We start from the raw sequence: 17,742 nt of genomic DNA, 5'->3' as shown, positions 1-17,742 counted from the left end.
TCACGAGGCAGACATGCCAGAATTTCATGATTCGAAACCAAAGTTTGCTGGCATTAGTGAAGGTAGTTGATGCAAACTAGCCACTTGCGAAAGGCACTCAATAACCTCTGTGATCTCCATCTTGCTAGCTACTATTTTGTATTTTGTTCAAGCGGATTAGGTAGTGACATAGTTTCTCTATGCCAAACTGACATTATATTGGGGAAAGACGTTATTAAAACCGTAGCATTTAAAAATGGTGGGAGGTAACCCAGATGTCTAGAGAGACTACTATCTCAAATAGAGCACCCTCTAGAACACTTTCTAGCCTCATCTAGAGCACTATCCAGTGCACGTTCACACAGGGTCTGCTCCTCCAGCCAGGTGGTGCTGTTTTCCTTAGACCACTCACTTCAATACGGCCATACTTAACTTTCACCTCATCCACCTCATGCTCCCTTATGAAGAGCAGTCGCCAAGGGCACAAACAGGCTGATAGCGCTTTAATATCCACATAGAACGGCAAGACGAGTGATCTCTCCATAGTGACAACATGATGTAGCCTCCAGACCTATCTATTCATCTCACACATCTGTGTTCAATTATTGCAATTCATTTCAGCCAGATAACGAGGCCTTAATAGGCAGTGGTGGGTAGATAATGGGGATGGGGATAGAGGTGGAGGAGAGGAAGCCGAGAAGGGCAGAAAGAGGACACAGATGTTACTGTGGCTATAACTATAATCCTGGGTGATTTAAAATCACAGCAATGGTGTGTGTCTGTGTTTGTGTATGCGTGCGTGTGAGCGCGAACATATATATGTTTGTGTGTTCCTGTTACATACTGTACATACATATTATACTGTATGTATGATTAACAAGTCAAATTTGCTATTCTGGTCATGAAATGCTAATGTTGCTTATGTCTCACCAGTGGATATAATACGTTTTTAGGAGTACTCTGGCAGTAATCCTGAATAATATTGTTGCAGCATTGTGGCTAACACTACTTAGAAGCCTGTGAGTATAAATACTGTACATGCATGTTGATTTGAGAGGAGGGAGAGTTATTGGTCATTACATTTGCCTTGAGAGGAATCGTTCATGATGAGGAGTGTTTAGTGTGGCTGCATTCATTACTTCCTTCCTATAACACAGGCACTGTACTTCTTGAACAAATTCTCATGTCCTCCCTCACACTTTATGTACCCATCTACACGCAAACCTTTCATGAACAACAGGAGTGGACTAACAGTGGTGTGCTTACTTACGAGCCTTTTCCAACAATGCAGAGAGAAAAAAAAATAATAGAAAAATGATAATACGAAGAAACAAATCAAATCAAATCAAAATCAAATCAAATGTATTTATATAGCCCTTCGTACATCAGCTGATATCTCAAAGTGCTGTACAGAAACCCAGCCTAAAACCCCAAACAGCAAGCAATGCATGTGAAAGAAGCACGGTGGCTAGGAAAAACTCCCTAGGAAAAACTCCCTAGAAAGGCCAAAAACCTAGGAAGAAACCTAGAGAGGAACCAGGCTATGAGGGGTGGCCAGTCCTCTTCTGGCTGTGCAGGGTGGATATTATAACAGAACATGGTCAAGATGTTAAAATGTTCATAAATGACCAGCATGGTCAAATAATAATAATCATAGTAGTTGTCGAGGGTGCAACAAGCACGTCCGGTGAACAGGTCAGGGTTCCATAGCCGCAGGCAGAACAGTTGAAACTGGAGCAGCAGCATGACCAGGTGGACTGGGGACAGCAAGGAGTCATCATACCAGGTAGTCCTGAGGCATGGTCCTAGGGCTCAGGTCCTCCGAGAGAAAGACAGAAAGAGAGAAAGAGAGAATTAGAGAGAGCATATTTAAATTCACACAGGACACCGGATAAGACAAGAGAAATACTCCAGATGTAACAGACTGACCCTAGCCCCCGACACATAAACTACTGCAGCATAAATACTGGAGGCTGAGACAGGAGGGATCAGAAGACACTGTGGCCCCATCCGATGATACCCCCGGACCAGGCCAAACAGGCAGGATATAACCCCACCCACTTTGCCAAAGCACAGCCCCTACACCACTAGAGGGATGTCTCCAACCACCAACTTACCGTCCTAAGACAAGGCCGAGTATAGCCCACAACGATCTCCGCCATGGCACAACCCAAGGGGGGGCGCCAACCCAGACAGGAAGACCACGTCAGTGACTCAACCCACTCAAGTGACGCACCCCTCCCATGGACGGCATGGAAGAACACCAGTAATCCAGTGACTCAGCCCCTGTAAAAGGGTTAGAGGCAGAGAATCCCAGTGGAAAGAGGGGAACCGGCAAGGCAGAGACAGCAAGGGCGGTTCATTGCTCCAGCCTTTCCGTTCACCTTCACACTCCTGGGCCAGACTATACTTAATCATAGGACCTACTGAAGAGATAAGTCTTCAGTAAAGACTTAAAGGTTGAGACTGAGTCTGCGTCTCTCACATTGGTAGGCAGACCATTCCATAAAAATGGAGCTCTATAGGAGAAAGCTCTACCTCCAGCCGTTTGCTTAGAAATTCTAGGGACAATTAGGAGGCCTGCGTCTTGTGACTGTAGCGTACGTGTAGGTATGTACGGCAGGACCAAATCGGAAAGATAGGTAGGATAGTCCCCCCCTCACATGTAGAACACACACACACACACACACACACACACACACACACACACACACACACACACACACACACACACACACACACACACACACACACACACATATATATATACACACACACATAGTCACCCTTCCTATCAGAACCCAAATGTGTTCAAACCAATTGTCCTATCCTCTCTTACAGATCCCTCTGTACACCAGAGGCAGAAGCAGCCAGCAACCGATCTCTGCTACAAGAGTGACATCAAGAGCCTAATGGACTTCAGCACCCCAGACACCTCTCTGGACAAAGGTAAGCCACTAGCCACCCTCCCCCTACACATGGTATTGCATTATAAACTGACAACCATGGCATAGATACTGACTGCCAAAGCATTGGTTCATTCTATCAAGTAATATATGGGAATATGATAATGTGCAACTCATCATATTTCCACATCCCCCCCACATGTTTTTAGACATGTTTACAAATTAATAAAAAAAATGTCAAACGGAAATGTCTTGAGTCAATAAGTATTCAACCCCTTTGTTATGACAAGCCTAAATAAGTTCAACTGTAAACATTTTCTAAACAAGTCACATAATAAGTTGCATGGACCCACTCTGTGTGAAATAATAGTGTTCAACATGATTTCTGAATTAGTACCTCATCTCTGTACCTGACACATACAATTATCTGTAAGGTCCCTCAGTCGAGCAGTGAATTTAAAACACAGAGGCTTTCCAATGCCTCGCAAAGAAGGGCACCTATTGCTAGTTGGGTAATAAAAAAAGCAGACATTGACTATCCCCTTAAAGCATGGTGAAGATATTAAATACACTTTGAATGGTGTATCAATAGACCCAGTCACTACAAAGGCACAAGCGTCCTTCCTAACTAGAGGAAGGAAACCGCCCAGGGATTTCACCATGAGGCCAATGGTGACTTTAAAACAGTTCCATAGTGGTAGGAAAAAACAGAAGATGGATCAATAACATTGTAGTTATTCCACAATACTAACCTAATTGACAGAGGGAAAAGAAGTAAGCTTGTACAGAATAGGCACTAAAGTAATACTGCAAAAAATGTGGCAAAGTAACTTTTCGGCATAAATGCAAAGTGTTATGTTTGGGATAAATCCAATACAACACATTACTCACAGTACCACTTTCCATATTTTCAAGCTTAGTGGTGGCTGCATCATGTTATGGGTATACTTGTAATCGTTATGTTAAATTTAAATAACATTTATTACAATATGAATTAAATAGATGTCCTTCCAAAAAAAGGATAATTAAGGATGTTAAAAAGCAGCTTTTCTCTGTGCCCCTGCTTGCACTGTTAGGAAACAACAGAGTGGTTTGGGCGTGTACTGAAAAAACAGATTTGACAGCTCAGCCAATGTGACACGCATACACTTGGATATTCAAATGACCTCCCTTGTGGGGGCACTGGGGCAAGACTGCCCGAGCCCAGCTTCACCAAGCCAAATAGTATGGATGGATTTGGAAACTCACGATGGAACTACTTTGGAACTTTACTATAACAGCAATAAATGCAGACTGATTATTTCACAAGTGTGAGTAATTTCTGTCCTTTGCTTTGTTACTATATTCCTAATATTTTTGTTGTTATCTACCTAACTTGTTAGCTAGCTAGTCGTGAAGCTAGCTAGCTAGCTACTGCTGCTACCTATATCAGTCAATAACAGCTTACTAGATTTCCTCTTGACATAAAACTTTTAGCTACAAACCACAGGATTTAAAATAGAAGGGAATGGCAAGATTGTTGTTGTGTGGAAGATCGGCTTTGACTTGAGTAATTGTCGGCTAGCCAGCTAGCTAAGTTAACCGCTATAGCTAACATTAATTGCTTCTTAACAGCCAGCATGCCAACTCTTACAAACCACATAATTTGAAATGGAAGTAACTGGCAAGCAGTGGCTGTAGGTTTCGTTTAAGATGAGGGAGGATGATTCTTTTTTTACGAGCATGGCCTTATTTCTATTGCAGCACACTGGATGACTGTCATTCATATTCCATTCACCCAGCTTAATGTAACATTGATAGGTTTGGGCTAGTACATGATACTTCAATTTTCCCTATACCCATCATGAGGTTGCTACAACCTAGCCTATGAATGGAAGTTTACAACGTAGGTGCACAGGTCAATAGAAATGGGAGAAATCAAGGTGACAGACATTGACACATTCAATACCGCCTTGCATACTCTTGCCTGCATCTAGCTGATCTAGGGTGTAGTCATTAGTCCATCAATTGCAAGCGATAGTTTCTATTGGAAAAATTCAGGTATGTTTTTTCCCGTTTCGTTTTGTTTTCTTCTGCTTAAGAAAGATTTTTCAACAGAATTTATGGAATGAATACACCCCTGATCACACGCAAACACAGTTCACTTTCATAGCAGCCACATACAAACAGCATGATCCCTTTGATTGTTGTATTCTTTCTTCTCGCATCTACGCACTCTCCTCCTCTCACTTTTTCCATTTGCTTGTGGACTTCAGTGCACAACACATTAGCTGTCTGTGACCAGCCTACATCGTTGTCAACATATTAACGTCATATTCAACATAGTTACTAGAACTAACACGTTAGTAAACCCACTACAATCATGCAGTAAAGTGTACAGTCAGCAACAAGCAGTTTAGCAGTTACAACGACAGGCCCTGGTGCAAAAATTTCATAAAACCAAAAGCTTACCTTGGCTTGGAAGAGTTTCAGTGTTGGATAGACATAGACAGCTAGCTAACATAGCATCCCTCTCTGTTTGAGCCGGGTGTTTGACTAGGCTAAACTAAAGCTAGCTGCAATCGCAAGCAATCGCTAGCAATCTCTAGCTAAGTAGATTGTGTTTATTTTCAGCAAACTTAACATGTGTAAATATTTGTATGCTCACTGCTAGTTTGTTTGTTTTATTTATTTATAGGGGACAATGCCCATTAATCAATATCAATATTACAATAATACAACATCCATGTAAATGTGTCGGGGTTGGCCAAAAGCTCATTTGCACCCGTAGTCCCAGGGCAGCTAAGGACAATTACACAGTCACAATACACATACACACTAAAACAATAAAAAATACAAATACATTACATCCAATAATATATCATGTATAATTCTAACAACAACAACACTATCATCAACTGTCGTCTTAAATATGAGGAACCACAGATAACTCATGTGTACAGGTTTGGATAGATTTGAGCCATGTTTTCAATTCAAATGTAAAAGTACAAAAATCAGTGCATCTTGTCAAGTCCATGGCATTGCACTCCAGTATATTATAGCTCTAACAGAGAAGGCCGATTGGCCGATTATACTGTGTCGAAAAGGGACAACGTAATTGCCTCTAGTTACTGCCCTTGTTATACTGGAGGTGCTTTCCTTGAGAATGATATGCTGGCATAGGGGTAGAGGGGCAAGACCATGCAGGATCTTAAAGACAAGGCTTGCATCTACATACTGCTTAAAGCTATCCAGACTAAATCAATTATGTTTGTAAATTATATGACAATGGTGGTAACTGTTTGGTTTGTGACCAGCATGTGAGGCAATATCTCTATTGTGAGAAGATAATAGCATGCATATATAGTTTGGCGGCCTCCAGAGGAAGGAGAGGTCTTGTAAACCTGTATTATTGTCAGTGCAAGGTTGCATCAACTGTATTGTGAGGGGGTCTAGAATGAGTGTACCATACCAAATTACATGTTTTATGAGGTAATGAGTAAAACTGACCTTGGGTCAATGCTTTGGGGCACCTATATACTGTACTGTACCTCCCATTTTCTACAGAGAGCATGTGTTATTGATGTGATTTATTGTCACAACTGAAGCAAGGTAGTGTGGTGTACAGGCCTGCGTCCTTGTAGAGCATAGACCATATCAAGCTGGCTATGAGTGCACACACTCATAAGAATGTAAACATAAAAACATATGAAAGAACACACGCGGGAACACACACCCCTCTGCAGGAGCAGCAGCAGCTTTACCCAGCTGCTGTATTCATTTTGGGTCCGGGGTGCTGTAAACGTGCAAGCTCAGGGAAACACACATACAAACACACACACACACAGCGGCAAAGGCATCATATATCACTGTGAGTTTCCTCGGAATGGGAACAGGGTGCCGTGGTATCAGCAAATTCATCACGGACATGCACTGACACTCTCTCTCTCGTCCTCTTTCTCTCTCTCTCACACTCTCTCCTTCGCTCTCTCCTCTTCCTCTCTCTCACTCTCTCCTTCTCTTCCTATCTCTCCCCCTCCACTGTCTCTTGCACCTTCTTTTTCTCTCCCCGTCTCACCTTTGCTTTCTCCTTAGAGAGAGGAGGAGGGCCTTAAACTGGCAGCGTTGTAGCACTAGGAGACAGCTGCTGCATCTGCACATTAAAGTGTGTGAGTTCTATGGAAGGCCACTGACCCTTGTATGCTATCTGCATGCTGTAATGGTAAGGTAGAAAGTAAGAGGTAGTGGAGGAACTCTGAGCAAAAGAAAGGGGAGATATAGAGAGAAAGTGGGGAAAGAGAAAGAGGGGAGGGGAAGGATAGCTCAGAGTATGGTACCTGCCAAAGTACCATACATGTACTGTACATACAGAGAGAGAGAGAGAAAGAGACTTTGCTGAGTACTAACATTTTTGACATGTTGACATGTGCCACATAGTCTACCACTCCCCAGTCCTCTCATATAGCCAGTCAGTGGGGGAATGGCATTTTAATTGCCTTGCGGCAGTTATATCTACCTCCAGTGTGATTGAAACTCATCATTAATATCTAGTGAAAAGTGTCCAGTCACAATGCATCGGCCTGTGTGTCCTCAGCCGATCGTAAATAGACACCAGGCGTTACATGGCACTAGATGGTATTAGAACCCAATGAGACTGGAAGACTACAGTCAAAGGTTAAAGGTGAACCCTGGTGTAAGAGGTCGTCCTCCTTGTCTGGTCAAGACAAGGTTGAGGTATTACTCTCGATTGGAGGCCGTGAACTCTGACATTGAGCACTATGTGGTGTGTGTTTGTGTGTGAGCCTGCATCCCAGCATCTGTTTATCTGTCCATTTGTCTGTCCATCCATTCGCCTGTCCATCCATCCGTCTGTCAGTTCTAAGTTCTCTGTCAGTTTGTCTGTGTGCAACATGGCCATCCGGTCCAGTCAGTGGCTCTGACCTTACTCTACCTCACCCTCTCCCCCTCCCTCTTTTGTGCAACGCTTTGCCCCCACACACTACAGACAGACAGGCCAATTCTACTCTTAATACCTCTCTTCTTCCTTTCTTCCCTGCACTTCAAGTGGCTGTTAAAATGGCCCTTGGCAGCTAATCTTGGGTGACGTGTGGTGACGGCAGTGGGGATGGCAGGGGTGGCAGGGGCTGGATTTGCGGCTGGCAGTCTGGCAGCTTGGCTGAGTGGCAGCTGCGATGAGGCGCATGGCTGGATTAGGGCTCCCCTGTGCTGATTACAGAGCAAGAGAAAGAAAGAGATGGAGAGCGAGCTGGATATAGATTGAATGAAAGACAGAAAGAAGGATATATAGAGTGAGGGAGTGAGAGAGAAGGGGAAGAATAGAGCGTATGAGAGAGAGAAAAGGATGGAGCGTGAGGGAGAGAGAGAGAGAGAGAACGGCATGGGCTAAGGAGGAGATGAGAAGGAGAGGGAGGGCGAAGTACAGGAATATAGGAGATGATACGGAGACAGAGAGAAGAAGAGAGTGATAGAGACCAGAGAGAAAGAAAGCCAGGGATAACTGATATGGCTCAACAATTACATTTTTGTTTTACTCGCGTCTGCTCACAAGACACAGACACAAAGATATTATCCTAGTACTATTTTTCACCTTCAGATGTAAATCCTACCCCACCTTTACCAGTTATTTGTCTGGAAATCACCAACTGTGAGGTTACAACAGGTCTGGGACCTGTGCATTCCTCTTCACCCCATGCAGTTAGCCCTGGCTGACCCTAAGAGTGATGAAGTATCCTTTGACTTGTTTGTTATAGACGGGTTAGGTGGCAACGCCACGAAAACAATGCACGTGCTTCAATGAGGCAGAAGGTGGTCTGTTGTGATTCTGAACAGCAAGATGACTAGCAACAATGACAAGAAGCTGCCATGTGGGGAATCGTAGGTGGCTCATTACAGCTAGTTTTATGTTATCCTTGATACCATGTCTTGTTTTGAGGTGTTTATGCTAATATGGCATACATTTGTCACAATTTATTTGAGAAACAAGTGCTCATTGTGCAAATGTATTTATGTTTTCAGTAAATATTGGAGACGATATATAGTTTACATGTTGTCAACAATCTAAGCCAACCCATCTGTTTTGCCCCATAGTTGCACACATTTCAGTTTTGTTGCTAAACAACCGACCAGTCTATTGCCTGTCCATTTAAAATGACATGGGTCAGCAGGCAATGGAGCCAAATGCATGCCCCTTTCTTATGAGGGAGTGATAATTAACAAAGAGATGGAGTGTGTAGAACTGACACATGCTAGAAAAAAAATGCCATCTTGGAGGGCTGTTTTGGCATGCTCGGTAGATTGTTGCTAACCTGGAACAAGATTCAATGGTGGTTCCACATTAGAAGATGCAACTTTCAGGCGGAATCAAGATCAGTGTTTTTTTTTCTATTTCTATAGTAACTTTTCCATTCAGTAGAGTAGTTTTCACATGGCCATACTGCCTGATCGACTTTGGACTATAATTCCACTGTGTAGGGTTGCCAGTTTTGCAAGAGACACCTACTTTGCAAGAGAAGGGATTTACCCCCAGAGCAAATAACCAAGGAAAACAGGCCTGTGTTTATCTCAAAGAAGTTTGGTTGGCCAGGTTGGAGAAACGGTATAGTGGGTAAAGAGGGATTTGATGTATGTTTGCCACTGACAGGTGCATTGTACGTGTTGACAAGCCCTTCCTCGGGACGGTAGTGTAATTTAGCCGGTGCAGGTGACAGGGAGACAAGCTTTAAAGAGATGGCCACTGTGTTGTTTTCCGGCCACAGGTTTGAGAGCTGCCGTGATCAACACACACACACACACACACACACACACACACACACACACACACACACACACACACACACACACACACACACACACACACACACACACACACACACACACACACACACACACACACACACACACACACACACACACACACACACACATACACACACACAGCAGAGCACATACAAATCAAATCAAATTGTATTGTTCACGTACACATATTTGGCAGATGTTATTGTGGGTGAAGCGAAGTGCTTATGTTCCTGGCACCAACGGTGCAGTAATACCTAAAAATACCAAAAAATACACGCAAATCCCCAAAATAAAAATAACTAATTTAGAAAAATAAAAATATTATAACCTTCAATGTCAGAGTCCGGAACATATACAGTACCAGACAAGTTTGGACACACCTACTCATTCCAGGGGTTTTCTTAATTTTTTTACTATTTTCTACATTGTAGAATAATAGTGAAGACATCAAAACTATGAAATAACACATATGGAATCATGTAGTAACCATAAAAGTGTTAAACAAATCAAAATAAATGTTATATTTGAGATTCTTCAAAGTAGCCTCCCTTTGCTTTGATGACAGCTTTACACACTCTTGGCATTCTCTCAACCAGCTTCTTGAGGTAGTCACCTGGAATGCATTTCAATTAACAGGTGTGCCTTGTTAAAAGTTAATTTGTGGAATTTCTTTCCCTGTTAATGCGTTTGAGCCAATCAGTTGTGTTGTGACAAGGTAGGGTTAGTATACAGAGGAAAGCCTTATCCATATTATGGCAAGAACAGCTCAAATAAGCAAAGAGAAATGTCAGTCCATCATTACTTTACGACATGAAGGTCGGTCAATACGGAACATTTCAAGAACTTTGAAAGCTTCTTCGAGAGCAGTTGCAAAAACCAACAAGGGCTATGATGAACATCATCTTTGCCTCAATCCTGACTAGTCTCCCAGTCCCTGCCGCTGAAAAACATCCCCACAGCTTGATGCTGCCACCACCATGCTTTACCGTAGGGATTGTGCCAGGTTTCCTCCAGACGTGAAGCTTGGCTTTGAGGCCAAATGGTTCAATCTTGGTTTCATCAGACCAGAGAATCTTGTTTCTCATGGTCAGAGAGTCTTTAGGTGTCTTTTGGCAAACTCCAAGTGGGCTGTCATGCGCCTTTTACTGATGAGTGGCTTCTGTTTGGCCACTCAACCATAAAGGCCTGATTGGTTGAGCGCTGCAGAGATGGTTGTCCTTCTGGAACGTTCTCCCATCTCCACAGAGGAGCTCTGTCAGAGTGACCATCGGGTTCTTGGTCACCTCCCTGACAAAGGCCCTTCTCCCTTGATTGCTCAGTTTGTCCAGGCGGCCAGCTCTAGGCAGAGTCTTCGTGGTTCCAAAGTTCTTCCATTGAATAATGATAGTGGCCACTGTGTGTTTGGGGAGCTTCAATGCTGCAGAAATGTATTGGTATCCTTCCCCAGATCTGTGCCTCGACACAATCCTGTCTCGGAGCTCCACGGACAATTCCTTCGACCTCGTAGCTTGGTTTTTGCTCTGACATGCACTGTGCCTTTCCAAATCATGTCCAATGAATTTAACTTACCTCAGATGGACTCCAATCAAGTTGTAGAAACATCTCAAGGATGATCAATGGAAACAGGATGCACCTGAGATCCATTTTGAGTCTCATAGCAAAGGGTCTTCATACTAATGTAAATAAGGTATTTATTTAATTTTTTGGGTGCAGGAAAAAATTAAAAACCCGTTTTTGCTTTTTTGTTATGGTGTATTGTGTGTAGATTGCTAAGGATTTTTATTTATTTAATCCATTTTAGAATACGGCAGTAACAAAATAAAATGTTGAAAAAGTCGAGGGGTCTGAATACTTTCCGAAGATACTGTATATACACTACATGACCAAAAGTATGTGGACACCTGCTCATCGAACATCTTATTCCAAAATCATGGGCGTTAATATGAAGTTGTTCCCCCCTTTGCTGCTATAATAGCCTCCACTCTTCTGTGAAGGCTTTCCAATACATGTTGGAACATTGCTGTGGGTTTTTCATATGAACAATGACCCCAAGCATACTTCCAAAGTTGTGTCAAAATGGCTTAATGACAACAAAGTCAAGGTATTGGAGTGGCCATCACAAAGCCCTGACCTCAATCCTATAGAAAATGTGTGGGTAGAACAGAAAAAGTGTGTGCGAGCAAGGAGGCCTACAAACCTGACTCAGTTACCTGACCAAACCTGACCTAAATTCACCCAACTTATTGTGGGAAGCTGAAAGCTGAAATAAATCATTCTCTCTACTATTATTCTGACATTTCACATTCTTAAAATAAAGTGGTGATCCTAACTGGCCTAAAACAGGGAATATTTACTAGGATTACATTTCAGGAATTGTGAAAAACTGAGTTTAAATGTTTTTGGCTAAGGTGTATGTAAACTTCTGACTTCAACTGTACATATGAAGTAGGTATAACAGTATGTAAACATAATTAAAGTGACTAATGTTCAATGGCTATGTACATAGGGCATTTACATACACACACAAATGCTTAGAGTCACACGCACACACACACACACACACACACACACACACACACACGCACACACAATGAGATTCAGTTGACATCTTCTTGGCAGGGCTTGGCAGTGCTACTGTCCTGTAAAGTCATTGTGTAAACAGACTTTGCAGTAAAACAGATTGGCTGCTTGCATTGATTTTCATTTAAGGGACTGTGCTCTCAGCTCATCACCTCTAGGTCTACAAAAGATTGTGTGCGTGCGTGTATGTGTGTGCCTGCTTGCAAGTTTGTGTGTGTGTTTGTGTGTGTGTGTAATTGGTACGTAGCCTGACCTTACAGATGGGCAAGGACAGGGAAATGCTGTATCATTCTTCTCTCCATCCCAGCCACTGCACCCAAGTGTGCCTCAACAGCACTCAACAGTGTGAGAGCACCCGTTAGTATAGTAACCACGCCACAGTTTTCAAATGAATGTAGAAATTTACATATATTTACATACTGAGGGGAGAGAGGCTCATTTCATATCTGACCTCTATAGTGTAGATGTGCTCATTGAGGTCAAAATTGTATCTGACATAATTGGAGACACTTCAATGTGAATACAGAGTGCATAGATTACAGTGAAGACACCACCTGCACACACATTTGCACACAAGTAAGCAGTCAAATGTATTTTGTTGGCCTACTACAGTATGACAACATGTCTATTTTATGTCTTGAGCCACCACATCCCATTGTGATTGTACATGTTAGCAGTAGCTAACATAACCCCACAAGGTTGTATGAAAATGCATGTTGTTAGCAGTATTGGGCACAACCCCACCAGGTTGTGTATGGAAATGTTATCAGTAGCTAGCGTAACCCCACCAGGTTGTGTATGGAAATATCAGTAGCTAGCATAAACCCGCAATGTTGTGTAAGAAAATGCATGTTGTTAGCAGTAGCTATTGCTAACCCACATGGTCTATGTATCCAGCCACACTCCAGACTAGAGGTCGACTGATTAATCAGAATGGCCGATTAATTAGAGCCGATTTCAAGTTTTCATAACAATCGGTAATCGGTATTTTTGGACACCAATTTCCCGTTTTAAAAATAAAGTATTATATATATTTTTTTTAACACACCTTTATTTAACTAGGCACGTCAGTTAAGAACACATTCTTAGTTTCAATGATGGCCTAGGAACGGTGGGTTAAACTGCCTTGTTCAGGGGCAGAACGACAGATTTTTACCTTGTCAGCTTGGGGATTCAATCTTGCAACCTTACGGTTAACTAGTCCAACGCTCTAACCACCTGCTTTACATTGCACTCCACGAGGAGCCTGCCTGTTACGCGAATGCAGTAAGAAGCCAAGGTAAGTTGCTAGCTAGCATTAAACTTATCTTATAAAAAACAATCAATCAATCAATCATAATCACTAGTTAACTACACATGGTTGATGATATTACTAGTTTATCTAGCCTGTCCTGCGTTGCATATTATCGATGCGGTGCGCATTCGCGAAAAAGGACTGTCATTGCTCCAACGTGTACCTAACCATAAACATCAATGTCTTTCTTAAAATCAATACACAAGTATATATTTTTAAACCTGCATATTGAGCTAAAAGAAATCCAGGTTAGCAGGCAATATTAACCAGGTGAAATTGTGTCACTTCTCTTGCGTTTACTGCACGCAGAGTCAGGGTATATGCAACAGTTTGGGCCGCCTGGCTCGTTGCGAAGGTTGTTCAATGTAACAGGAATATTTAGACTTAGGGATGCTACCCATTAGATAAAATACGGAACGGTTCCGTATTTCACTGAAAGAAAAAACGTTTTTTTTTCGAGATGATAGTTTCCGGATTCGACCATATTAATGACCTAAGGCTCGTATTTCTGTGTGTTTATTATATTATAATTAAGTCTATGATTTGATAGAGCAGTCTGACTGAGCGGTGGTAGGCACCAGCAGGCTCGTAAGCATTCATTCAAACAGCACTTTTGTGCATTTTGCCAGCAGCTCTTCGCAATTCTTCAAGCATTGCGCTGTTTATGACTTCAAGCCTATCAACTCCCAAGATTAGGCTGGTGTAACCGATGTGAAATGGCTAGTTAGTTAGCGGGTGCGCGCTAATAGCGTTTCAAACGTCACTCGCTCTGAGACTTGGAGTAGTTGTTCCCCTTGCTCTGCATGGGTAACGCTGCTTCGAGGGTGGCTGTTGTCGATGTGTTCCTGGTTCGAGCCCAGGTAGGAGCGAGGAGAGGGACGGAAGCTATACTGTTACACTGGCAATACTAAAGTGCATATAAGAACATCCAATAGTCAAAGGTATATGAAATACAAATCGTATAGAGAGAAATAGTCCTATAATTCCTATAATAACTACAACCTAAAACTTCTTACCTGAGAATATTGAAGACTCATGTTAAAAGGAACCACCAGCTTTCATATGTTCTCATGTACTGGGCAAGGCACTTAAACGTTAGCTTTTTTACATGGCACATATTGCACTTTTACTTTTTTCTCCAACACTTTGTTTTTGCATTATTTAAACCAAATAGAACATGTTTCATTATTTATTTGAGGCTAAATTGATTTTATTGATGTATTATATTAAGTTAAAATAAGTGTTCATTCAGTATTGTTGTAATTGTCATTATTACAAATAAATAAAATAAAAAAATCGTCCGAGTAATCAGTATCGGCCGTTTGGCCCTCCAATAATCGGTATCAGTATCGGCGTTGAAAAATCATAATCGGCCGACCTCTACTCCAGACACAGGCCTTGGGCATTGTTCACTGGTGCTGAGCCCAGTGCTTCCTGAAGAGAATGCTCACTGTTCTCCCGTTGTCGCCGATGCACATTCTGATGCCCTTTTAATGCAGTGTAAATTGCAGGCGCATGCCAACTAAATGCCTTTCAATTAGTATGCCCAGCAGACTTGATTAGCAATCCATTTTCATGAGTGTCCGGGCCTGACTATCAAAATAAAGAAAGTCGCACACTCCTTGTATAATCTCCCAGCAATTTAATGGGTATTTACCAACATTTCGGCATCACTGTGCCTTCCTCAGGGTAATGTCATGAATACTTGAACCAGGTTATGTAGACAGACAGTGCAATTAGTGTAACCACTAAGAGAGATTTTTTTATTAGAGAAGAATGGATTCACTTCGTCAATGTTAGTTAAAGATACAATAGTTATCATGTTTCACAATGGATTTATTACCTACAAAAAGGAAAGACATGTTTTCATTTTAATTCTGCTGTCGCTCTGCACACACAAGTTTGTCAGCTAGTTAGCTTTGGTCCAACAATAAGCCAACTCTCAGAAGTTCAAATACTTTTCAAAGTTTCGTCATAGAAGGCGCTCCTCTGTAGGTATAATTCTGTGGGCCTAATTCAGATAATGCATGTCATCATAAGATGCCCAGCAGTTCAAGCCAAGCTCCATCCTCTACCCTCTCTCGCACTTTCCCCACCCGCAAAATTTCAGTCGCATCTCATGCCAACAATGTCTATCCAATACATGTAAACAACTATAGCTTGCTCGCTCCATAGCAAGCTGCTCTATCCGCACTGGTTGGTGAAGTAATTTAATGTCAAGCTAGGTAGATACAGTGCCTTGCGAAAGTATTCGGCCCCCTTGAACTTTTCGACCTTTTGCCACATTTCAGGCTTCAAACATAAAGATACAAAACTGTCATTTTTTGTGAAGAATCAACAACAAGTGGGACACAATTATGAAGTGGAACGAAATTTATTGAATATTTCAAACTTTTTTAATAAATAAAAAACTGAAAAATCGGCCGTGCAAAATTATTCAGCTGATAAATAGAATCCACCTGTGTGTAATCAAGTCTCCGTATAAATGCACCTGCTCTGTGATAGTCTCAGAGGTCCGTTTAAAGCGCAGAGAGCATCATGAAGAACAAGGAACACACCAGGCAGGTCCGAGATACTGTTGTGGAGAAGATTAAAGCCGGATTTGGATACAAAAATATTTCCCAAGCTTTAAACATCCCAAGGAGCACTGTGCAAGCGATAATATTGAAATGGAAGGAATATCAGACCACTGCAAATCTACGAAGACCCGGCCGTCCCTCTAAACTTTCAGCTCATACAAGGAGAAGACTGATCAGAGATGCAGCCAAGAGGCCCATGATCACTCTGGATGAACTGCAGAGATCTACAGCTGAGGTGGAAGACTCTGTCCATAGGACAACAATCAGTCGTATACTGCACAAATCTGGCCTTTATGGAAGAGTGTCAAGAAGAAAGCCATTTCTTAAAGATATCCATAAAAAGTGTTGTTTAAAGTTTGCCACTAGCCACCTGGGAGACACACCAAACATGTGGAAGAAGGTGCTCTGGTCAGTTGAAACCAAAATCGAACTTTTTGGCAACAATGCAAAACGTTATGTTTGGCGTAAAAGCAACACAGCTCATCACCCTGAACACAACATCCCCACTGTCAAACATGGTGGTGGCAGCATCATGGTTTGGGCCTGCTTTTCTTCAGCAGGGGCAGGGAAGATGGTTAAAATTGATGGGAAGGGGAGACACGTGATGCCGCGGAGCTGAACAGACGTTGACAAACCGAGCTCTTGAAATTTATCCTATTATTACCTAAATAACAACGTTGAAACAATATTCTAACATCGGCTGATAAATTGTCAAATACTTACCTTCCCAAAGAGCCATGGACCTCCGACCGAGAGGCAAGAAGGACGACCAAAACGTCGTTGAATCCCAAGACAACGATAACGCCACAGCTAGCAAGTTTAGCATTAGCCCTCATATCTCAGACGACGGTTCCAGACTATTGCTCTCGGCAGCCTCGCAAGACATGCTGGCTACTCTCCTCCGGGAAATTCAGGATGGTAACAAAGGTCTTTCTATGAAAATTGACAAGAAATCGGCTGAACTCCATTCTTCCATCGACGACCTGAAATCCTCCATGAATGATCTCCTTCTGAGAACGACTGAGGCCGAGATGCGCATTAGCACAGTTGAGGACACCGTCGCTCGACATGACCAGGTTCTGATAGAACTGCAGAAGGATAATGCCTACCTCAAAAACAAAGTAGACCAGATGGAGAACCAGAGCAGACGCAGTAATATCCGTGTGGTGGGATTGAAAGAGGACAGCGAGGGCCGTGACCCGGTCCGCTTCTTCACTCAATGGATCTCGGATGTCCTAGGCATAATCAACTTCACCAAGCCGCTGGAAATCGAACGCGCCCACAGAACATCAGCGCCGAAACCCCGGCCAGAGGAGCCCCCACGTGCCGTTCTGGTCAGGTTCCTCCGTTTCCAAGACAGAGAGAAGATACTGCAACTCGCAAGAGCCAAAGGGGACATCACCTTCGATGGCAAGAGGGTCAGCCTTTTCCCGGACATGAGTGCCGATCTCGCCAGACGTCGCAAGCAGTTCAGACCTGCCGCCAAAGCACTGAAGGAGAAGAACATCACCGGCTACCTCATCCACCCTGCGCGGATGAAAGTTCAGTACAAAGGCCGATGCCATATCTTCAACACACCGGGAGAAGTATTCACTTTTCTCAAAGAACT

General features: G+C 42.7%; 1 protein-coding gene across 4 annotated transcripts in view; it reads left to right on the top strand.

The window, feature by feature from the left end:
- Positions 1 to 17,742, top strand: part of LOC106572161 (kazrin) — a 235,850-nt gene that overhangs the window by 116,855 nt on the left and 101,253 nt on the right. For all 4 annotated transcript variants that reach the window (XM_014146069.2, XM_014146067.2, XM_014146070.2 and 1 more), the window contains exon 2: positions 2,821 to 2,928. In XM_014146069.2, coding sequence (XP_014001544.1) covers positions 2,821 to 2,928 — 108 coding nt within the window. The remainder of the gene's footprint in view (positions 1 to 2,820; positions 2,929 to 17,742) is intronic.

The sequence above is a fragment of the Salmo salar genome, chromosome ssa15 (assembly GCF_905237065.1).
Source record: "Salmo salar chromosome ssa15, Ssal_v3.1, whole genome shotgun sequence".
Taxonomy (NCBI): domain Eukaryota; kingdom Metazoa; phylum Chordata; class Actinopteri; order Salmoniformes; family Salmonidae; genus Salmo; species Salmo salar.
This window is presented reverse-complemented; position numbering and strand designations above follow the sequence as displayed.